Below are 24,938 nucleotides of genomic sequence, written 5' to 3' on the forward strand. Positions count from 1 at the left end.
CTACGTTAATATATATTAAGTTATTTGGCATGCAGATGTGCTTATAGTAGAGAATTGTATGGTAATTTGGTGAGCCATAGCATTGCACTGATTATTATGAACTAGAATGACATTAATACAACTTGTAATTTATTACAGCTGTTGATTGGTTTTGAATCAGGAACAGTGGCATTATGGGACCTCAAATCCAAGAAGGCGGAATACAGATACACACATGATGAGGTAAAAAAAAAATAAGTCTGGCATGTTTTGAGTCATACAGTTGACTATTTTGCAGAAGAATTACTATTCAGTAAATGTTTACTCAGCATTATTGCTTATATTTATGGAAGAAATATATCTTGATACAGTCATCCCAGTAAAGCAGGAAAATATTTAATTTATTGATTCATATGGGAATTTAAAGGTTACTCAAATGGCTTTAAGTATTGTGGTACCTAAAATTATATCTCATATATAGAGGACAGATTAGATTATATGTTTTAACCCTCCCCTGGTATATTTGGAATATGAGGTAATTGAGATAGCTCATATGGCCCCAACCCATAATTTGGGCTCTCAGAACCCTCCCTTACCCACCAAGTGGGAGGGTCAAAACTATCAGACCTATTTTTTCCTGGTATATAGGATTTGGTGGTGAGCATTAATAAGGAAAATGGATATCTTAAAACAGAGGTTTGAAAGTTCCCAGAAAACTGGGGAATAATAAAAATTGCAAATTTAAAGAAAGGAGAAAGAAGTATCTAAGGAATTAGGGATTAATCAATTTAATATCTATACAGGCAAGAAACTAGTTACTAAGCTAGAATAAGTGACCTTTTAACAGCCTTGCTTTGTCAGATAATGTTGTCTCTTTTATCACATAAAAACTAGTTATGAGTTATGTAGTAGTAATAGTTTACTGACTGATTAATCTTGCAACCTTATCAGTAAAATAAAATAAAATACAATACACAGTCTAATTTCAGAGTGAAATAGATAGGGAGAAATACAATGATAAAATATATATCATATATATATGTGGTAACACAAGGAATTAGTAAACAGATAGATGAATCTCCCTCACAGGGAATCCCAATCTGTTCAATGTATCATATTTGTAGGATCGCTGTCTTAGTTATAAATTTAGCTGTTCTGCATACAATATGTACATTTGAGCCCGAGAAAAAATATGATTATGGATAGGATCGCAGTGGGCTGTTCTTTCCAATAAAGATGATAAGTATTTAAGGCTAGTGGGGACATATAATTGAGAATTTGACAATATATGAGAAATATTTTTAATGGCTGGAATACTGCATATACAGGTTCTCTCATAATATGGCAAGTGTTGGAAATGCTCATACTTGGCCATGAAGTCCAACAATTCAAGGTTAACTAGAGCAAAGGAAAGCTGTGGATGTTGTATGCCTTGATCTCAGTAAAGCATTTGACTAGGAAATTCAAAATAGCCTTGTGGACAAGATAGAAAAATATGGACTAGATGGTATTGCAGTTTGGGATATTTACAGCTGTTGAACAACTGCATCCAAAATATCCTCATTACTGGTTTTGATCATTGTGGGGGGAATGTTGAGTGGAATTCTTGAAATTTTTATTCTCATTCCAATGCTATTCAGCATCCTTGAATACCTGGCTTGTGGTAGTGCATATGATCAAAATCTGGAAATATTGATGTAGCACTAGTTACATCCACTTCCCATTTAGTGAACATGTTCTGTTAAGCAAAATGGTCAATAAGTGAACATATGACAGAGAGAGAGAGAGAGACAGAGAGACGTTGCAAAGATTATTGGTTGTTATCTCATTCAGATAAAGTTCTTTTGTACGGCTACTCCAGCGTTATTTTTCCTCCAGCATGCATTGTTGTCAGGTGCATGACATTTGGTGGTAATTGCATGTATTGGTCACAAAATGATTTTTTTTAATTACCATGGTATTTGCGAACGGTCACTAACTGAAGAATGGGCGTACATGTAAGCAATCTGTATGATGTAGCAACTAAAAAAGGCACATTATTATCTAGATCGGTAGTACACTGTGAACTCTGTTGATTAAAACACATTTGGAGTATAGTTGTACCTTGGTCCTCATCAGTAATTCGTTCCGGAAGACATGCCAAATACTAAAACCGATGGGTACCGAAGAAACCATGTGATTTACCATGTGACTTGCTATTTCGGCTAGAAGAAATAGTAAGTCATGAGGCAGCCAACATCAGCAAGTTCTTTCTTACATGTCGATTACCGTGAGAAAGACAAGTGCTGGGACAAGATTTCTGCTTCAAAACGCGTTGAATACCAGATTCAATGAGTTTTGATACATCAAATGCCGAGGTATGACTATACTTTATTCCACTTTGGGCAGTACATTTTAAAAGGATACAGAGACCCTCCACTGAGTTCATAGGATATATACCAGAATGATGAGGGCTCTGGAAATCAAGCCTTATGAAGAATGATAATTTGTTTAACTTACAAATAGAAACTAAGAGGAAGTATAAAACAGAAATATCTACAGTCTATCACATCATGGAAGAGTGTATTGTTGTCTATTGAAATTGAAAGAAGGACAAAATTAATGTATGTCAATTAAAGGAGATTAAGGCTAAATATTAGTAAAAAGTTCTTAATGACGTGCTATTAAACAGTTTCCCTAAAACATTATCTGACTACCTCTTATTTGATGTTTTCAAACTGGCTGGATGGCCCTATTAGAAATGGTTTAGTGAATTCTTGTACTGTTCATCAATAACAATTTAATTCATCTGTAATTTCCCATCTATATAATAATTTTCCAATTTTAAACATTTGCTTTTCTGCTATAGGTAAATAGGTGTTCACATCACCTACTTCAAATAAGCTTTAAATATTTTTCAGCTGCGGCATATTCCAGAATGTAGAATCTTAAGACTAACTTCATAGAATATATGTCCGCTAAAGCAAGAACCATGCACGGTTGTTTATTCTCATATAAGTATCTATAGGATTGTTGCCTAAAACATTTTGAGTATCATTAAAAAGGATTTTAAACTTTTTAAAAAATTGGAATTATATGGAATATAATATAGTTCTTTTAACTTGTGATGTGTGTGTGTATGTGTGTGTGTGTGTGTGTGTGATATCACTTAAAAATCTGATTAGATCCAAACTTGGCATTCTGCATATGAGAATCAGTTCCTTGATTAATGGATTTTACAAAATTTTCTTCTATTGTATTAGTTCAATTAATAATATTTCATTTTGACTTTATCATATTTTGCTATTTCATTAGCTTATTTCTAATTTTGGAGTGAATTTTGTATGCATATAATTAGATTGTCTAGCTCTTTTTCTTTCTTAATGTTTTATTTTTAAATTTCAGATAAGTTAAATTAGCTAGGCAAACATTTGCTGGACACAATAATTAAGGTAGTAATGGCAGAATCTCTATTCCGTAATTCATTTTGCAAAGTGTATAGCAGATACACTGTGGATAATAAAGGATAGGGAGGTCATGGAAATTTTGTTAAAAGATATTGGTTTGATAATCTTATAAAATTGCATCTTTTTCAGTGATACCCAAGTCTACTTTCAGAAGTATAACCTATTACATGTAAGATTTTCTGACCCTTGCCCTGACATACTTGGAAGATTCTTTGTAAGGGCACTTAAACCTACACTTCTTCTACATATAAAGACCTCAGTTGGCTGTAGGTGATGACTTTTCCTATCATCAGGAAGGTACAGAATGTTTATGAGGAAAAAGTGAGGAAGAAAGGGAGGCACACCACATTTATAGATTCTTTATGAAATAAAAGTTGTCATTTTTATAATTAACTGCATAAGTCATATTTTAAATATTATGAAACATTAGTGACCTTTTTCTAAAGCTCATGCAAGACTAGTATATAACATATTTAGGTTGCAATTTAAGATATAAACTCTTCCCAGTGTTGATCATAGGATGAAATTTTAGCAGTAATTAATAGCAATATATCATAAAAGGTAGTAATCATAAAAAACGGACATTTTACCCCTAAGTATTTGAAATCAATTTTGAAGAAAAAGGAAATAGAAAACAGGCTCTAGGGATGGGCTTGGTCAATTTCATTTAGTAAAGTACTCCAGAGATCCTGTAGGCTTGGAGGAAAAAGGGAATCCTCTCCCATATAGCAAACACCCTGATTTATTTCAGATGAGGACAGGTGAGAAAGTGTAAACAGTCTGATAAGGTTAAGGCAGTCTTTCAGGTAACTTGGCAGCAAATCATTTAATCCTTTAAAAGTTAAAACCAACTTTTTAATTTGAGTTCCAACAAAACTGGCAATTAGCAGAGGTCACAATTCAGTATCACACACAGATTAATCATTTAATCGACAACAGGTATAGATGATAGTTTGAATAAAGATTTCAGGCTGCTGCAACCTCCGCCATCTCTATGAGAAACAAATAATTTTGGAAGCCCAATCCTTCAGAGATAGGGCTGCTCCATGCTTATACCCCCCAAATGTTGATTTATTTATAGTATCCATAGTGTTGCTTTCCCTCTCTGAATCACTTTTGTGTTTCCTGAATTAAACATATTTGTACCAATATGTATATATAATGTATGTAAACATATACATGGAACTGTATTGTACTCTTTTCTATTAAAAGACGACTCTTTACTCTTAACATTTCCATAAGAACAGTTACACTCCCATTTGAAGACATATTAATTCCCACCTAAGTATTAAGATGGTAAATTGTTCTCGTCTTGTTTAATCAGCATGATATTTAAACAGAAATTCCAATTTCTGGTATTTCATAGTAGATGCTGCCTTGGTAACCATGAACACTCCAAAGCAAGGAGCATATTGGCTATTTTAAGGGAGCATTCTGTAAAAGAGAGAAAATATTTTCCTTTTTTAGGACATCATATGGCGGGTCTTCAGTCCATTCAGGAGGCAGAAGCCTATTTGTGATGTGTGATGTCACTAATGTGGCCCTCTGCTGTACCCCAAGACTGGATGCCCTACATCCAAAGGTTAGTGAGTGTAATAGGTTAGGTATTTATAGCTTTATTAGAAAGGACATACCACACATATTTAATTTCCTTAGAAATTTTATCAAGTCCTATGATTGAAGAATCTTAAAAATGGTCAGAAAATTCTTGCATTTAAAATATTAGTCTATGCAATGTAAGTTGGAAGTGCTTACCTTTAAGCTTGCGTTTTACAGATCAACATAGTACATTCTAAAGAGATCCAGAATAAGATTGCTTGTACCATTCCTTATGCAACTAGTGAAACATTAAATCTTACACTCTTGTTGCAATAATAGTTCAAATTACAACATAGTATTTTTTCTTCATTTAAAATACCAGCTTTTACTAGAAAATAGAAATGCAGAATGTACTATAGAAAAATAAATTAACACTTTACTCCCCAAATAAGTGAATTTTAATAATTTTTATTTTAAAAATGACACAGATAGAAACAAAATATATGCTTTCAATATTCTACTCATCCCTATTTTCAAGTGTAATGATTATCATAGTGTTTGCCAGATTGTACCAACAGCGAAAAAAGGAATTATGGATTTTGTAAGCAGTTGCTTTCCACATTTATACAGTGTATTACTTCCCTGTTCTAGTTCTCTGAAGAGATTTGTTCTCCAGGATTCTATTGACTATATTAGATCATTGCATTCTTTGAGATTGCCTTTTAATATTTATTTTCAAATTACTGTTTATTTGTTGAAGGACTCAGTAAATTGTTTTTGCATATTCTTGTTTTCATTCTACATATGTAATCCTTTCCCTTCATAAATGAAGTTTGGAGAGACAGAGTAGAGTCTGCTTCATTATGCTGTAGCAAAACTGCATCTTTCTCAAACTAGACACACCTCTAAAGTAAATAATTTCTCATTGCAAAGAATTTTGGACAAATGAAATGCTATGCATTTTGTATCAGTTCTCAGTTCTTTCCCTTTTCAAAACTGCCAGATTATGGATAGTATATATTGGATGAATTGTTTTCTTCTACCTCAGTTGGCTCTTGTGCCATGCACTATCTACTGAAGTCTGTACTACAGGTACTCTGCAGGTGGTAAGAAAGGAGAGTAGCATACCCTAATGTAAGCTCTTTAATCATTGTAGCTAAAAGGCAGAAGAAAATCATTGCAGAAAAAAGGAGTTAAGTATCAGCAACAGTTTGCAAGTATGTAGTAAACAGCAATTGGTGAGGGTCTATTACAAGTACAAATGGATTGGGGGCTTTCCATATATCAACTGTTGTTTTGGTTTACGTAAAATTATCCCATTGTTCCTCAGAGATTTAACAGAGCAGAGGCTATATTTTCTTGCAAGTTGAAAAATGAGAATTATGCTTTTATACTTAGAACAGGAATGAAGGAGGCATTGTGTTGTGACTGTGTAAAACTCTTAACTTGCAACAGGCATGGGTAGTTGTAGTAATCTGTAGCACAAAATAAACTTGCATGTCAAATGACAGAAATTTTGTAGAAATTCCCCCAAAAATTAAAAAAAAAGATGCAGAAGAAAATAAAATATTTTGTTCAAAAGGTTGCTTCTCTTTGCTCTTTTGTGAAAGGCATTCCCAGTAATGCAAAAGCAAAAGAGATTGTTTTTATTATAGTTGGGTGCTGGTAAGTTTGTTTTATTTCTCTTTTTTCCCTGATTAGTGTTATACTTTTATCTTTTTAGTGTCTCTCTTGTCATGCAATCAATGCTCAGCATGCAGAGACTAGTATTAAAACTTTTTGATTTTTTGAGAACCAAAAGTAATAGAACGAAGGTATGTTAGATAATTTTAGTTTGACTCTATTAATTACATAAATGTCAATGAAAATGAAATAATGTATAAGTAACATAGAAAAGTATGATCCACAGGCACAGGTGCTATCTTAAATGAGATGTGAAAGAGTAAAAGAAACAAGCAAAACTATTAATATAAGATTGTCCTTCCTAATTGGATAATGGTGGTATTTATAATATGCAGAGTATTGTAGGCATTTTGAGTAAACAGATGTTGTCCCAGAATGCTCAGGTCCTTTTACCTGGTGTGCAGGCCCAATGAACCACATTAGAATGGTGGAGGGGGGAATGTTTTATTTGCAAATAAATTTGCAATCTGGAAGCAAGCTCTAAATGGGCACACCCCAGGTTGGAGTAGACTCTTTTATACAATTTTGAAGAGCATACATTGCCATGAGCCAAATATAGAAACACACAACCTTATAAACTAATCATTAAGAATAACATCATGCATATATCTTCAGTAGTCATAGTAACACTGTTCAACTAAAGATTACAAAGTAGACTAAGACCTTTGTCTTATTAACACTCCCTTACTAAAAACATTCCTAAGCAACTTGGTACCAGGGTCTTATCACCTTTAATTGACATTATTTAGCACATAGAAAAAGTCATAGTAATACTTCAGTATGTGCGTAGCAAATATTTTATCAATACACAAATAAAATTGGATAAAGCTAAATGAATTGGGCTCCCTTTACACAACATATTTTGTTCCAAGATGTGGAATTGATCTTTTTTCGCCTTGCAACTTAGTGATTTATATAACAAAATGTATATACAGTCATATGAAAAAGAAAGTACACCATCTCTTTGAGTTCCATGGTTTTATACGTATCAGGACATAGTAAAAATCATCTGATCCTAGCAGTTCTTAAAAGTAGGTAAATATAAGCTTGGATGAACAATAACACATGATATATTATACCATGTCATCATCATTTTACAAAAAGAAAGCCAAAATGGAGAAGCCATGTATGAAAAATTAAGTATACCTTAATGATTCTGTAGTTTGTAGAACCACCTTTAGCAGCAATAACTTGAAGTAATCATTTTTGGTATGCTTTTATCAGTTTCTCACATTGTTATGGAAGAATTTTGGCCCATTTTGCTGTTCCTGCCTTTTTCTCTGCCCTACGTGTTCTCATCAAGTGCAAAAGGCAGCTCCTCATCATCATTACTAACCAGTTGCAGCTGTGTGCTTTCCCCACCTGAAGCCTCAGGGCTGTCCTGCAACTGTGCTTCAGCCAAATCACTCTCAGCCAGCTGCTCAGAGCCATTGACCAATTCTCCTCCTGAAGTGCCTTGGACTGGTTCATCCACCTCTGAACAACATCTGGAGAGGCATCTGGGGAAGCTCTGAAGGCGTCATCACAGTCATAAACATTAGCGTTTAATATGCTAATTAAGGCCTGTAGATTCTGAGATGTACATCTTGGATTTTTTGCAATTTCAGCATTGCATGGTCTGACCTTGGGGTTAATTTATTGGGATGTCCACTCCTAGGAAGATTGGCAAGTGTCTTGAGTATTTTCCACTTGTGAACAATCTTCCTCACTGAAGAAGGATAGACTTTAAATTGTTTGGAAATGACCTTATAATCCTTCCCAGATTAATGGGCAGTAACAATTGCTTCTCCAAGACCATTGCCGATGTCTTTCCTCTTTGGCATTGTGTTAACACACATTTCAATGCTGGAGACCAGCAAATTCCTAAAACATAGGCATTTATAGAGGTAGTCACACTTGCTGATAATCAATTAATCAAGGGCAGTTGATAGCAGCACTTGGCTACAACTTAATCTCTTTAGACGTATGGAAGTAATAAGGGTGTACTTAATTTTTCACACATGGCCTCTCCATTTTGCCTTTCTTTTTGTAAAACAAATGGTGACATGGTATAATATGTGTTGTTATTCATCTGATGTATTTACCTACCTTTAAGAACTGCTAAGGACCAGATGATTTTTATTATGTCCTGATACATAAAACCATAGAACTCAAAGAAGGTATTAGTAGGTTACAAAATCTGGGATTTCTTATTGAGAATTCTTAAGTGAGAAGACCATTTTAGGGATAGGATTTCCTGAGAAGACAGACTGCTTATAAATATCAATGTCCCGTAGTCAAATGTAATCTGTTAGGAATTTTGGATCTATTAAAGCCTATCTCAGCTAAATTAGGTCCATATTAAAAATATTCTAAAAATGTACTGTGTAAAGAATCTGTGGCTTTAGAAAAAAAGGTGTTTTTTTAAAAAAAACAGCTGCATGTATATATTTTAAAGTCATAGTATAGATTTGTGATGCTTCTTTCCTTATTTTTAACAATATTAGTTTTTTAGTTGTTCCAACTGCATCTTGTTCCATATACAGTGTTTTAAGAATTCTGTTGCTTCTAGCTGCTAATAAAATTGTTACCATTTTGTCCTGTTAAACATTGGTAATGCTTCAAATCTTCAGTTTAAGACTAGTAGTAAATACGCAGAATATTTTATTTATTATGGTTTAATTCCATCATTTTAATATGTTTAGAAAGTAGATTTGTTCCAAACTTTATTAAAATAACATTCAAATATTATTCAGCTGCAAATTTTTTTCTACAATGATTCTCAGTGTAGTATGTATCAGGTTGCTTTTTGCTATATAAAATCAGTCTATTTTCCAATTATCCATAAAGGTTGATGAACTGTGTGTGTGTTTAACATGCTATGACTTTTTCTAATTAAGCTTTTTATGAGTTTTATGAACTAAGTGCTTCATAGATAATCACATAATGCAGTTATAATTGATACATCAAATTTTTATATTCATGATATAAGAAAGATTTTAAAAGTTGTTTTTCAAAATGAAAGTAAGTGTGCATATAATGGTCTTAACAACTAACTAAAAATATCTTTCAGAAGCTAAGTGGGCTGGGTCAGGGCAAATATATTACTGCAAAAATAAAATTCTGCCAGGCCATCGTAATTTTCTGACAACCTGCAAGTGTAAAACTGAGATGGTAATATTTATATTGCTTATGTAATATAAAAGGCACAGAATATGCTGCAATCTATCAGGCTGTGATAAATAACCATTTGTAAATGAATATAGGTTTACTTTTCTAATTTCTACCAGTGCAAAGTATTTGCATTAGAACAGTTTAAATGATTAACTAAGATGACATTAAATGATATAACTGATATAGCTGCATAAATAATACATGTGTCCTTTAAATGCATAGACTTTTCCTTGAGAATTAATTTTGTATTAAAATATTGTTTTATGCCAAATTTAACTACTTGGAGGTATTTTATGCATATTATGTACATGTGCATGCATATTATGTTCAATTTATTGTTAGTTTCCTCCATGCTTAATTTTAGATATTATAATAGAAAAGCCATATTAGTCTGTAGTGAGAAAAATCTGACAGCACCTTTTCTGACTAACAGATTGTGTTCAAATACGTAAGCATTTGTGAGCTGCGTTCACGTCATCAGATCCATCTAATGCAGTGGTTCTCAACCTGTGGGTCAGGACCCCATTTGGGGTCGAACGACCATTTCATGGTCGCCAAACAACGCAGTCCGCCATTTTTTTCCCCCTTTTCCTTAGCTGTGCTACTCCCTTTTATTCTATTCGCTTTTGAAAGCCAATAGAATAGACTCTCTTGAATAGAGTCTAATTCTATTGGCTTTCAAAAGCCAATAGGAATTGTCCAGGCTGTCTCTGCCCTGCTGAGCCCGCCAAAAGTCCCAGTCTGCAAACGGTGCTGTACCAGTTGAGTAGTCCTCAACGTACGACCGGTTGAGTAGTCCTCGACTTACGACCGGTTGGGAGTTGCGGCATTAAAAAGGTTGAGAACCACTGATCTAATGACATGAGCTGCAGCCACAGTAGGTTGTGTCTTTTAATAAAATAAGTTCCTCAGAAAAAAATGCTACCATAATCCTGTGACTACTTTACCATGCTGTTTTAGTAACTGAATTTAATTAATTTTATATTTCTTAATATTTTAAATTATTATTGTTTTGCTCAGGCAATTCATTCTGTAGCTTGGCATCATGAAGGAAAGCAATTTATATGTAGCCATTCAGATGGCACCTTGACTATATGGAATGTAAGGAACCCTACTAAGCCATTGCAGACAATCACTCCCCATGGTAAGTTTACAGTTTATGTGTTTTGTATTTAATATGTTGGTACGTTATATTATAGGTTGCACTTCTGTGTATAAACTGGAAGTAAATCCTATTGAATTTGCCCCAGATTGTGCCTACAGTGAATAAATGCGCCTAGATTTACAGAATATTTGTATATTCTTATATGCACAAAAAGATTTTTCAGTGCCATATTATCAGATAAGAAATTAATATAAGTAATACCAACAATCACCATTTGCATATGGCTAGTCTTGCATTATATTTTGTTTACTGTTAAACCTAATTTAACTTTTTAAAAATTAAAAGCAAATATGATTCAGAATTAGGTTGTAGCTCATTACTACATATAAAAGTATTACAATGTTTCATTGCATTTAAATACTAATACTGATTTTAATTTTGTTCTAATACATAATACCTTTATTTAAGTATAGTGTTAGTGTGAGGAAAAAGGATTATTTATTCTTTGCCATTTTCCAGGTATAAATTATATTAAATTCTATTCAATTGAATAAGTGTCAATTACTGAAGGTTATTTTCCAGGTATAAACGCTCATTCCTTATAAAATACATAGGGATGACTTCACTTCTGAAAACTTATAATAATACTGGACTAAACAGATTTTCCTGATCCTTCTTTCCAATGCATAGTCTCTTTAGCCAGTTGAACACAAAGAAGTCTTTGAAAGATGGGAAGTTCAGGTAGTCGTCGAGTTACAACTGTTCACTTAGCGATGGTTCAAAGTTACACCACCCCAAAAAGTACTTACAATCCAGTCCCAGGATTACAAATGTTGCAGCACCACAGCAGTTGTTCACCCTTATGACTGACCACAGAGATGCTGCAAAATGCCCCTTGCCTATCCCCTTCCATGGGGTCCTAACAGGCCCTGGCCCTGGAATGCTAACCCACCGGCTCCTCCCCATCTCATCACCAATCACTCACCTTTCGAAGATCTGCAGAGCTGAGGGCCACATGGCAGAAAAGCGGCCATCTTCTCAAATGCTGGTGAAGCTGCTTTCATTAGATTCTGTGTTTTTGCACAACCTTCTGTCCCCTTTGCAAAGGCTTTTTGCACAGATGACAGGGGCCTGCAGGAGTGTGAGATCGCACCCCCAAAGACTTCCGTGCCTTTTGTAAAAGGCTTTCGGCGTGGAGAATGGAGGCCTGCAGGGGCGTGAGATCGTACCCGCAAAGGCTTCCATCCCCTTTGCCCCTGCAGGCCTCCATTCTCCAAGCCAAAAGCTTTTGCAAAGGGGGACGGAAGAACACAAGATATAAAGAAAACAGCTTCATCTGCATCTGAGAAGATGGCCACTTTTCTGCTATGTAGCCCTGAGCTCTGCCGATCTTTGAAAAGTAAGTGCGGAGAAGGTGGAGGAAGCAGCAACGGGGACCCTTAGGGGTGGGAAGGGGAGCATGAGATATCTCAGTGGGTGCCTTGGGTGGCCAGAATCAGGTGGTCTTTTCCTACACTAGACCCCCCCCCTCCGTGGTCTTTCCCATCCCTGAGGTGTCTCATGCTCACTTAACAACCCCTGCATTCAGTTAACGAATGCATTAGGGAGAGGAGGGATGGGGTTAATTGGTTTAAAGTGATTCAGTTAATATTAACGACCATAATGGGCAGGCTCCATTACAGGCATAATTTATTCACTGTAGCAGTGATGCTCCATTTATGTTTTAGGAACACCTAGCCACCACCTCCCACCTAATTTCAATTTCCATCCACTCTAATAATAAGGAATTACCCTGAGAAGTTGAGAATAGGGATGATTGTTCTCAATAGGTCTTTTGCATGAGCCTTAACCCGTATGAGTAATGAATCTTGAATCATTTTCTAACATATGGAACATACTGCTTTTTTAATACATGGAAATATTGTTAACATCATAATGTAATTTCTAAGATTTTGATAACTTTCAAATCAATTTTAAATAAAAATAAGGTAATATTTTGTTTTAGGGAAGCAGGTTAAAGATGGAAAGAAGCCAGAACCCTGTAAACCTATTCTTAAAGTGGAATACAAAACAACCAGAATTGGGTAAGAATTGGGCACAATTATTTAATGATGATTGGATATTTACTGAGTCTAAAGATGGAGTGTATGATCCAGATTTGCCCTGGATAGAGCCCTTTTGATGGGATATTCCATCAGAAGAAAAAAAGAAAGCAACTTCAGTGGATTCCTTATTTTTTTTCTGCATATTCCTGCAACTTCTCCCACATTGAGTGAAATGATCTTCCGTCTCTCCAAATCTTGGAGGCCTCAGAGGAAAAACAAATAGATAAAAGTTAGATCTTCCTTCCTGCATCTAAAATGTTCCCTAAGCTGAAGCATTCCTATAAATGGACTCTTTTTTTTGCTCTGTCTGAATCCAGTCTATATTTTGCAAACTAGATGTGTCAAATATTTAAATATATTTAATAAGCATTCAAAATACAGAAATGATTGTATGTATTCATGAGTTCTTCAGTTTTATGCAGTAAAAAAAATTCTCCAAATTTATATATTTAAACACATACCCACATCTATAAATGTATCACCATCAAAATTGTTACATCTCAGGAAAGATTTCAAAGAACTTTATATTAAATCCCCAAATGTGATATTCCCAAATTTATTGATGCATGGGAGTTACAGAAAAAGAGCAAGTTCCATTTCATGAATGGAAATATAATAATGGGATAATGGATAGAACCAATCATTTTAATAAGTTTATTTAGTACATTTTAGATGGAGTCCCTCTTTGATAAAGGAGTGACTCTGCTCAATCCTTGACTAAGACATGAAGCCCAAGGAATCCCTACAGTTTATTTGGTGGAATGTACTGTGTTTGGGCACTTGGTTTTCCTTTTGTTTTATTTTTTTATTATTGCTTTTACTGTTTTATTATTGCTTGTGAGTCATCCAGGATTACATTACATAAGATATGTTTAAGGCAGCTGTACAAAACTTTAAACAAATACATAAATACATACATTCTTCAACTGCTCAAATTATAGTTTGAAAGAGATTTCTTTTAAAAAGAGTATCCATTAATTGTTCATAAATCAGTGCACTGTCAATTTTTTTCAATTTTATTGTTTTTGTTTTAATACAGGTCCGGTCCAGTCCATATGGCAAGCCTATATTGTATAACAAGCAGGCATAGCACATAGAGCTCTTAGTATATTATTCCACTAAATCCAACAGTGTTCCATATTTTTTAATGTTATCTTTCACTGGCTTAACTATTTATTTGTCTTGATTTTCAGAGAGCCTTTTATCATCTTGTCAGGTGGCTTATCATATGACACTGTCGGAAGAAGACCCTGTTTAACTGTTATGCATGGAAAGAGCACTGCTGTTCTAGAAATGGATTACTCAATAGTAGATTTTCTAACCCTGTGTGAAACTCCATACCCCAGTGGTGGGTTCTTTATTTTTCTTTCCTTTGTTCTACAATTCCAGAATTCCTTCATTACATTCTTCATTAACAGCATTCTCCATTCAGCATCCAACAGAAATGATGGAACTAAATTCCAGAACGTTCCAGTCATGTTAGCTTGCAATTCGGAAAGTTCCAATTAGATTGTGTAAAATAGCATTTCCAGTTCAGATTTATTTTTATTTATTTATTAAATTTGTTTGCCACCCATCTCACTGCAAGGTGACTCTGGGCGGCTTACAACATCAGTTTTACAAACTTATAGGCCGTGAAATTATATAGATATTTATCCAAATTTCCCCTTATGAAAATATTTTCGCCCAACAGCCTGCCGTAGAATAATCTACTGCCATGGTGATAAGGTTGAAAATAGATAACAATTGAATTTCAATTGTTTGCAACTGTTTGGCAATGAGTTTGGTTACTGAAGTTGGTAGAAAAGGAAGGGGAGGGGAAGGGAAGGGAGATACTTGAAGAGTGGATATGGCTGCACATTGCTGCACATTAAAAATGTGCTTTCCTGAGATTGCCCAGTTACCATCTAAATCAGAAAACATAACAGCTTCTTAAAACGGCCAGGTACGGTGTGTGTACCCATGGCTCCTGAGAAGCACTTTGTCACCTTCAGATCCAAAGTGAGTCACATCTCTATGTTATTTCTAATTCTTCCATTGATAAACATTAATAGAAATGAAGAAATGTGTTTGGGGAATTGCTAAGAAGGCCTTACGGAGAAATGGAGAGATATTTGGAATGTGGCTTGGAAAATATGATCCAGATTCTTAAAATTAGAAATTAGAATAATCTGGTTAATTTCATACTAAATTCAAGGAAAACTAGGGAGTGATGTGTTGGAATGAAAACTTTTGGAATACCCAGAATTTTCATGTGAACTCTTGAGACCTTTTCTTAGTTGCACCAGTTTACCAATTCTGCACAGCTTCAGTGCTGCTTGCAATTTTCTATCAGAATTGCTTCTCTTAGTCCGTGTGATTATCAGGCAGACTAGCAGAGGGACCTAGCATTTGGCCAAGAGGAGAATGCAAGTCATATTGTGACTTGTATTCTTATATTCTTATAAGAATATTGTGACTTATATTCTTCTGCTTTTCCTTATCAGTGAAAGATTTTAATCCATTCTGCCCAGGATCTGCAAAGCCATCAGTTTTCTTTGAGGTTTTGGGGAGTTCATTTTTTACTGGTTTGTTAGATGTATATGTGGCTGGATTTTTATATTAATAGTGGTTATTTATGTTCATTTTGATTAGTTTCAAATGTTCTTAATTACTTTATTAATGTTACACTATTTAGGGATTTTTACTGAAAATTAATAAAGTTTTGACAAAAGTGATAAAAATACATGAGTAAATAAAATACTAAACATGAATTATTCTGGTATTTTCTGACATTTATTCACAATATTCAAACTGAAATAATCTCTGTGTTAATGCTTTACTGGTATCTTATTATAGTCTTTGTGAGAAATCAACAGTGGCTAAATATTTACCAAATGTGAATTATTAATTGGTCTTCTTTGAATATTTGTATCTTCTTTAGATTTCCAAGAGCCATACGCTGTGGTTGTTCTCCTAGAAAAAGATTTAGTAGTTATTGACCTTGCACAAAATGGGTAAGATGTAAAAATATAATATGGAGATACCTATTTCTTGCTTATTTCCTTACTCATGTATAACAATATGCTGTTTCTATAGTGGTTAATTTTTTATGAACTAGGTTTATTGGACTCCTTGAAGAAAAAGATTTTAATGAAGTTTTGGCATCATTAAATTTAGTGAACTCATTTCTATAGTAACTATACATGACATATTATAGATATTTTAATTTTATCTAAATATACTTGGTTGAAAGTAAGCATGAATGCTGATGGGTATCAGCATTTGTAATTGCAAAGAAAATTGTAATTAAAACTTCCCTGTGTGATAATGGATGAAGAATATCCTAAAGAGGGACATTTTAATACATTCAGTTATTTAATACTTTTTTCTTTTTGTTTATCCAGAGATTTGGGTTAAACAAATTCAAATTTTATTGTTCACTTTCTGAACCTAAAATTTTCATTTATTTACACAAATGGAAACAAGCTCATATTTTAAGTACCACCACGGAGTTTAAGATCAGTTTTGAGGATCTTTCTCTTTGTTGAGCCTTCTTAGAAGTCTCTAAGCTTATATTTTTAATGTATTTCATTAACTGAAATCTTAATAAAACCTTATGTTTCTGTGATGTATTTTTAATAGATCTCTTGTACTCCATTTTTCATACACATATTTTCTTGCAAACTGATACCCAAATCCTTGACACAAGATACAGTATACATGCCTAGAGATACAACCAGTAAATGAACACACATACATGTGAATCAAACAACTATAAATCAATATATAATACTAGTAATGGCGTAGTGATTATGCTTCAAAGATGCTACTGTGCCAAAAAGCCATATGTTTATGTTTTTCAAGTGCTATATTTCTTCTCATAATTGTATTCATTTCTTTTTCTCATTTAATATTTTTATCACTTAAAAATAGTTTGAATAGTATCAAATTTAATATGTAAAAAATAACAATGCTTGTCTTTTTAACACCTCATTAAAGGTATCCTATATTTGAGAATCCGTATCCCTTGAATATACATGAATCTCCAGTCACTTGTTGTGAATATTTTGCTGATTGCCCTGTAGACCTTATTCCAGCACTTTATTCAGTGGGTGCACGACAAAAGCGTCAAGGCTATAGTAAAAAGGTAAAAAAAAAAAGTGCTAATATCATATTCTGAAGTACTGTTCTTTATATATTGGTGGGCAGCTGTTATTATGATTTAATTATTTTTTTTAATAGGAATGGCCTATCAATGGTGGAAATTGGGGTTTGGTCACACAGAGTTATCCAGAGATTATCATTACTGGGTAAGTAATAAAATAATAGGTACCAAACAGAACATTACTACATGTTGAAAATCTTGGTTATAATGTACGTGTTATAGTTATGTCTTAATAGACTCCATTGTTCATTCTAGTGTATTCAAAAAAATAGAGTTGAGAACAATACAGATAGGATTGACTTCTTGTGCAATTTGTGCAATTTAAAAAATAATCTTGTTTGAATTCATTAGAGCTTATTCTCTAGTAAGTGTTGAGATTGTAGCCTTGGTTTGCCCTACTCTACAGAACAAAAAGGCTCCAAACTGTTAAATGATTAATGAGACCAAGGACAACTAATCCTTCTAGATTCTAAAATGGTATAAAAAGAGGGGATTCTTTTTGCATTTTAGTTAAATCTCAGCATTCAACAACTGTATTCCATGGGGGTTAGAAAAAAATTATCCACACTTAAGTTGGAAGAAAAGAAAAAGCAAGTCTAATTTCTCTTCAGACTACAAAGATACTTGTAATATTGCATCTAAGACTCTAAGTACAATAATTTGCTTATTATGTTGTTGAGCTAATAACATGTCAATGCTAAGAAACCAATGACTATATAAAGCTATATAATTGTTATATAAATTTAGCATAACTAAGTAAATCTCACTACTCTTTAATTTCTAAACATACTTTTAAAAACATTTCATATTTTAATAGGCATGCAGATGGATCGGTCAAGTTTTGGGATGCCTCTGCAAGTGAGTCATTTGCCACTTTCAATAAGGCTCTTACTTCCTCTCCCACAAACACACAAAGCCATTTAACATATAAAAGCTGTTATGAACAGCATAATATGAATGGCATAGTACTGACATTACTTGTCTCTTTTTTTATTTGTTTGAATATTAAAATATTGCTCAGTCTTGCTTGGATCCAAATGAAATGAATATACTTTAAATTAGTGATGACAAAATTGTCTATTTTTAATAGGACTTAAAACTCAACAATTTTTGATTATGCATTCTATCTTAGTGCCATATCATAATTAACAATTCTTTTAATATATAAAATTAAGTAATTTTGCTGAAAATCCTTTATTTTTGTTAAAAGTTATGTTTGAGACTCAGACTAGAGATTATAAGGTGGAATATCTTTCTGTCACAATAAATGCAGCTCAGACACAGCTCTTTCTGTGCATTGATATTTGATGTCAACCAAATTAATGAAACTTAAAACACCCTGCAATGTAACCTCTCTTTCAGAATTGCATTGTTTGAATAATATTCCTATTTTTTCTTTCAGAATTGCTTTCCTTGAATAATAGTGCTATTTCTAAATGGAGAAATAGTCTCCTCAAAATGATTTCATTTAAACATATAACCAAGTTTATTTCTTAATTTATTCCTAGTAACTTTGCAAGTACTATACAAATTAAAAACAGCTAAAGTATTTGAAAAATCTCGAAATAAAGAAGATAGGCCAAGCACTGACATAGTAGATGAAGATCCATATGCCATTCAGATCATCTCATGGTGTCCAGAAAGCAGGATGCTGTGCATAGCAGGAGTTTCTGCACATGTCATTGTTTACAGATTCAGCAAACAAGAAATAACAACGGAAGTTATTCCGGTAATGGCATTCACTTAAATTTATTTCTATTTAAGTGGCATTCACTTAACATATCTGTTGTTATCAAGATCCCTGTATTTCAACAGTGAAAATATAATAACAATACCTAATTTGCATAATTTTTGTTTAATCTGTTCTTCAGATTGAAGTTTATTAAAGAGATAATTATGTTTTGTGGTTACTTCCCTGGGACCAAGACCTGTTGAAATAAGTGGCCTTATTCATTACAAATACAAGTATAATTGAACCAAATTTGATAAATTTAACAATTAAATCATGTCTGTGAAATGTTTCTTCTTTTACCTTACAGCTTGGTCACAGGAAATCATTAGGCCCTATCCATTTTTTCCTCTCGTGCTCTCTGGCATCTCTATGTACCTATGGGACAGAAAGTTTAGTACAGCTAGTCCTTGGTTAACAATCACTCATTCAGCAACTGTTCAAGGCTAGGATGGCGCTGAACAAATGGTACTTATGATCTGTCTGCAACATTCTGGCTGTCCCAGCACTGCTGTGGTCATGTGACCATGATCCAGCCACTTGGCAACCAGCTCAAACCTATGCAGCATCCCACAGTCACATGAAGGTCGTTTATGACCTTCCCTGCCAGTTTACTACAATCAGAGTCAATGGGAAAATCATTAGGGAAGTAGCTCCTTTAAGTCGTTCCCATTCCTGCTAGTTCCCCACACATCCTCCCCTCTCACTCCGCACAGATGACCAAACTCATTCCAGGATATAGCATCCATCCGACCATCCTCCTGCCCTCTTGAGCACTCACCCCACTTTCAGCATGCTTGTGCCAGGCTGTAGCAGTCTCCTGTGCCCCCTTCCATACTCTGGAGCACTCACCCACTGCCCAGTTATACTTGTACTACAGCAGCCACTGACCCCCCAACTAGCTTGCTTGTGAGCCTTCTTGGACTTGCAGATTTCTGCCAGCTTTCCTATTGACTTTGCTTGCTGAAAATCACAAGGAGGTCCTCAGTTAATGAATTGCAACCTTCGCTTAATGACAGCAACAGAGACTGCCAGGATTGCTGTCACTAGGCAACATGGTTGCATGATATTGCACTTTACGACAACATTGCTTAGCTATGCAAATTCTTGTCCTAATTATCATTAAAACTTCCTGTAGCTGCTTTCAATTGAGAAATGTTATTAGTTTTGTCAGTTCATTTTCATCATGTCCAAGAAAATGGTTTATTCTATTATTGAATGTTTGAACAGGTTTATGGACTTGATGGAAACTAGGATCTTAGTATAAAGAAGATACAGTATAAAAATCTGATTGGCTATCATTTATTCTAGATGGAAATGCTTATGGAGTCTCTTTGGTGTTGAATGACAAGAGTAGACAATGAGTCTTCAACCAGAGTAGGATGCTGAGCTAGTTCTGGCTGTCTAGCAATAATATTTGATTACTGTTTCAGGCTTGGGAACATGATATAGGAGTTCCAATGATATGGAGTGCTGAAATTAGCTTAATTGACAAAGATGAGCCAAATCACCTCCGTTATTTCAGAGTCATCTGTTCTGGCTTGTAAGCTTTTAGTAGCAGTTCAAAGTAGTGGTGTTAATGTTTAATGACATTACCTAGAAGCATTTGCCCTGTATGTAGCTCTCTAGTACTCAGATTTGAAAGCAGCATTCTTTTTTTTTAATATATTTTATTGATTTTTTTACAATGACAATCTTTAGTGCTTAGTAAGCAGCTTCTGGAGGCAGGTTGTTCAACTAGTTAATTGTTCTAACTGTCAGGAAGTTTCTCCTTAGTTCTAGGTTGCTTCTCTCCTTGATTAGTTTCTTTCGGTTGCTTTTTGTCCTGCCTTCAGGTGCTTTGGAAAATAGCTTGACTCCCTCTTCTTTGTGGCAGCCCCTGAGATATTGGAACACTGCTATCATGTCCCCCCTCGTCCTTCTCTTTGTTAAACTAGATATACCCAATTCCAGCAATCGTTCCTTGTATGTTTTAGCCTCCAGTCCCCTAATCATCTTTGTTGCCCTTCTCTTTCTAGAGTCTCAACATCTTTTTTACATTATGGTGACCAAAACTGGATGAGTATTCCAAGTGTGGCCTTACCAAGGCATTGTAAAGTGGTATTAATACTTCACGTGATCTTGATTCTTTCCCTCTGTTAATGCAGCCTAGCACTGTGTTGGCTTTTTTTTGGCAGCTGCAGCACACTGCTAGCTCATATTTAACTGATTGTCCACTAGGACTCAGAGATCCCTCTCACATTGAGCAAGGTACCCCTATACCAGGGATAGGCAACTTTGGCTCTTTTATGACTCAGGGACTTCAATTCCCAGAATTCCTGAGCCAGCATATACTATACCTATTCTATACCTGAACATTTGGTTTTTCTTGCCTAAATGTAGAACCTTACTTTTTTCACCATTGAATTTCATTTTGTTAGATAGGCCCAGTGTTCAAGTCTGTCCAGATTCTTCTGTATCTTAAGCCTGTCTTCTGGAGTGTTGGCTATTCCTGCCAGCTTAGTGTCATAAATTTGATGAGTTCACCATCGAATTACTTATACCATCCCAATATTTTCTTATTTCATTATAAAGATATTATACTACTTATATATCTTATAACATCCACATGTAACATCTTTTCTGGTTGGCTTATGTTTCAATTATATTTGTAAAAGTCATTTTGTTGTCATTATATGTCTTGTTTTCAAAATTCTTATTTAAACTTAATTTTCTCTCAAAGTTAATTACCTTTAAATGTCCTAACTTTTCATTCACTTACATCATCCCAATATTTTTACATTTTATATATTATAAAAAATACTATAGTACTTATGTCTTTTATCCCTCTTACTATAGCTCCTTGATGTCCAAAATAATCTATTCTTTTAAACATATTCAAACAAGCGTTAATCATGTAATTCTCCATCTGATAAGTTGAATCAGGTCTCTTGAATCTAACTCTTTTTGTAAATATTGTAGGGAGTAAGAAAGATAGGCTGTATATGATGTACACTTTTCGTCTCCCAGACTCTAATGACTCTCCTGGCAACTCTATAATCCATTTTATTAAATCTTTTTTCTTATCCTCAAGTTTGTTTTGAAGTTCTGATAGATATATCTTTTCCATTTTCATTGTCATGGCAAAATTTTGTAGATTTTTTTCTGTTTGTTTTAAGTTGTAGTTCTCTTGATTTGTAGCTTTCCTATTTAAGTCACTTTCTTTTAGTTTGTGTTCTGTTATCTGGTTTGTTTGTTCATTCTTTATCATCATTTTCTGAGAGTTTTTTATTTGTAATTTTAAATTGAAGATGTGCTCATATATGTCATCAAAGTGGTTTTTAATCTCATCGTGGTTTGAAACCATTGTCATTTGAATCTGTTGTAGCATGACATACATTTCCTCTTGGAAAGTATTTGTCTCATCTTGGAGTATTGCTCCTGCAGATCTCTGATGTTCCAGGCTAGGTCCTTTAGAAGGGAATATTAGGTGTGGTTTCCTGTCACTTTTAGATAAGTACGCAATATCCATTTTGTCTCCTCCCTCCAGGTAGTCTTTCATTGGTACCATAGTCGCTGTGTTTAGCCTTAACAAATCAGCCAATCGTAAAATCCAAATAACCAAATCTTATATAGTTCTTAGCTTTATATATGTTTTTTTGTAATCCAATGCATTTCCAATTATCAAGGCATCAGTGAAAGCAGTGTTTTATAACAATTCTTCTGTTCAGAGGTCTTTGAATTATCAACCAGTCAGAATTGCAGCTAAATGTTTCACCACCTTAAAGCCTTCCAGTAAATTCTCCCCTAGAAGATTAGCTAAGAGTCAATTTTTTTCTTTCTCTGAAAACAATTCTTGAGCTTAGACAACAGTTAAAGGTTGTTGTGTTTTTTTGCAGACACTTCTTAAGCTTATGGGTGGCCCAGTATGTTTTCTTTTTTTGTTTTCAGTAGTTTTCTATTTAGTTGAGGGTTATTAAAGTTCAAGGGAGCAAATTATTCTTTATTTCGGGGTGTCTTGTCAATTTCTGAGTCAGTATTATACTATTGTTCTAGATGTCAGTAGTTATTCATTTTCCAACTTTTTCAAACAAAGAATTATTTTTCTTTTTTTAAAATTTCATCAGGACTCTTTAGGATATAAAATCTTAAGGGTTTTCTTCTTTTTCAGATTTATCCAGACTATAGTAATATTAATTTAATTTCAGTATATTTCTTTCCCCCTTGGAAGTTAATTCGCCGTTTCTGTCTATGGAGGGGTGGGGATGTGATCCCCTCCCTTCATTTTCGGAGGTTTTCTTACTTTGGGGATCTTTTCTAAGGAATCAATTACAAAATAGAAGCGAGAAGATCAATAATCTCACCCAGTTCCAAGCATTCTGTTCATTGTTCTGGTTTGTGCTCTTGGACTTCAGCTGCTAGCAGCTTGGGCTAGACACGGGTGTGCAGCTAGCTTTTCTCCTGTCAGGTTAAAGGGCTTCCTCTGGATTGAACAGATCGACTGCCATCATTCCGTCATCATCGGGGTATCCCTCTTCGTCATCTCTCCGGGGCGACATCAGACCCATTTAGGGTCCCTGGCAGGCTGAAACCAGCCATGGGATGCAGAGCCCCACAGTCCCTTGGCATGTCGCTGAGAGGCAGAACCGGAAGTCCTGAAAGTAGCATTCTTTAATATCAGTCTTTATGGAAGTTAGAACCATAGTGACATCTTCATAAAATATCTGATTTATTTTTGTAATAGTTTGATGGATGCATTTCAGCTCCAGGATATTGTCAAAATCATTTATTTGCTTTTAAGAGAATGCATCACTAATTTTAAATTCTTCTTATATACTGTTTCATTCTTCTTTGCAGATGCTTGAAATACGGCTATTGTATGAAATAAATTATATAGAATCTCCTGATCCTGAGCAAATGCCACCATTGCCTACTCCAGGCACAGGTTCCAATCCTCAATCCATCATCCCCCAGTCTCATCCCTCCACTAGCAGTAGCTCATCTGATGGACTTCGTGATAATGTCCCATGTTTAAAGTAAGTATGATAATGTATTCTAAATAATGGGTATCGCTTATCTGAGTGCTTAAGCTGATGGAAATACTTCATACTTCAATGTATTTTATCACATATTATTTCATATTTTCCTTGGACTGATGTTATATCATCTGGAACTGGAAGGGCTTTGATACCCAATTATTATGGATAGATCATGTCTTTACTTAGTTAAAGTTAGAGTCACCATGATCTCTATAGGATGGCAATACTATTTGAATGGCTCACCCCAGGCACCTAATGGATTCTTTTGATTTCTGAGAAAAGGGTATATAGGAACCTGGATGCTGTGATCAATTTGCACAATACTTTGTTCACAAAATTTCTTAGACTCACGTAGTCTTGCATCTCCAAAGGCAATGTTTGTGGTAATAACTGGGATATTATTTTGCCCTGTTCTCTGGAATTCCTTTTGGACTGTTTGCTCTGAGGAAGTGGACAGAGTGCTGTCTAGACCAGGAGTAGGCAACTGTGGCTCTTTTATGACTTATGGACTTCAGCTCCCAGAATTCCTGAGCCAGCCATGCTGGCCCAGGAATTCTGGGAGTTGAAGTCCACAAGTCATAAAAGAGCCACGGGTGCCTACCCCTGGTCTAAGCTATCCATTGTTACATGTAGCTTGGCCCCCTGCCCATCTTGGCTATTGTGAGAGGTGGTTAAAGGAGCAACCATGTGGATCCGCGAGCCTGTTAGTACCCCCTTAACATTTGGGTCAGGTCCTAACTACCTGGAAGAAGGCAATAAATACTACCCTTGCTGAAGAGAATGACTCTCAGACATTCTCCATCCCCTAGTCTTGGATAAATATTGTCTGACTTCCAATATTCATGTTCTGGGGAATGTCACTGAGACTGGCTTTCTTCATTCTGGGCTCAGGCTTGCATACAGACTGAGGTGACATTCAATTCCTTTTGCTGTTTTAGATCTCTTGGCAGTTTTCAATATTATTGATCGTAGTATCTGACCAGGCGACCTCTGAGCTTACCTTCTTTTGTTTATTTGTACAACTTAAGTCAGTA

The 24,938-nt window shown here is 34.7% G+C and overlaps 1 protein-coding gene across 4 annotated transcripts in view; it reads left to right on the forward strand.

Annotated features, from left to right (window-relative positions):
* Positions 1-24,938, forward strand: part of STXBP5 (syntaxin binding protein 5) — a 110,039-nt gene that overhangs the window by 50,427 nt on the left and 34,674 nt on the right. For 3 of the 4 annotated variants that reach the window (XM_039346869.1, XM_039346870.1, XM_039346871.1), the window contains exons 7-16: positions 139-222; positions 10,821-10,944; positions 12,911-12,989; positions 14,204-14,358; positions 15,934-16,006; positions 16,992-17,139; positions 17,235-17,302; positions 17,975-18,015; positions 18,666-18,886; positions 23,723-23,901. In XM_039346869.1, coding sequence (XP_039202803.1) covers positions 139-222; positions 10,821-10,944; positions 12,911-12,989; positions 14,204-14,358; positions 15,934-16,006; positions 16,992-17,139; positions 17,235-17,302; positions 17,975-18,015; positions 18,666-18,886; positions 23,723-23,901 — 1,172 coding nt within the window. Of the gene's footprint in view, positions 1-138; positions 223-4,892; positions 5,008-10,820; positions 10,945-12,910; positions 12,990-14,203; positions 14,359-15,933; positions 16,007-16,991; positions 17,140-17,234; positions 17,303-17,974; positions 18,016-18,665; positions 18,887-23,722; positions 23,902-24,938 lie in introns of all 4 variants that reach the window. The other variant, XM_039346872.1, reaches the window with a different exon arrangement.

Source organism: Crotalus tigris, unplaced genomic scaffold, assembly GCF_016545835.1.
Source record: "Crotalus tigris isolate CLP2741 ecotype Arizona unplaced genomic scaffold, ASM1654583v1 scf7180000018030.5226217, whole genome shotgun sequence".
NCBI lineage: Eukaryota > Metazoa > Chordata > Lepidosauria > Squamata > Viperidae > Crotalus > Crotalus tigris.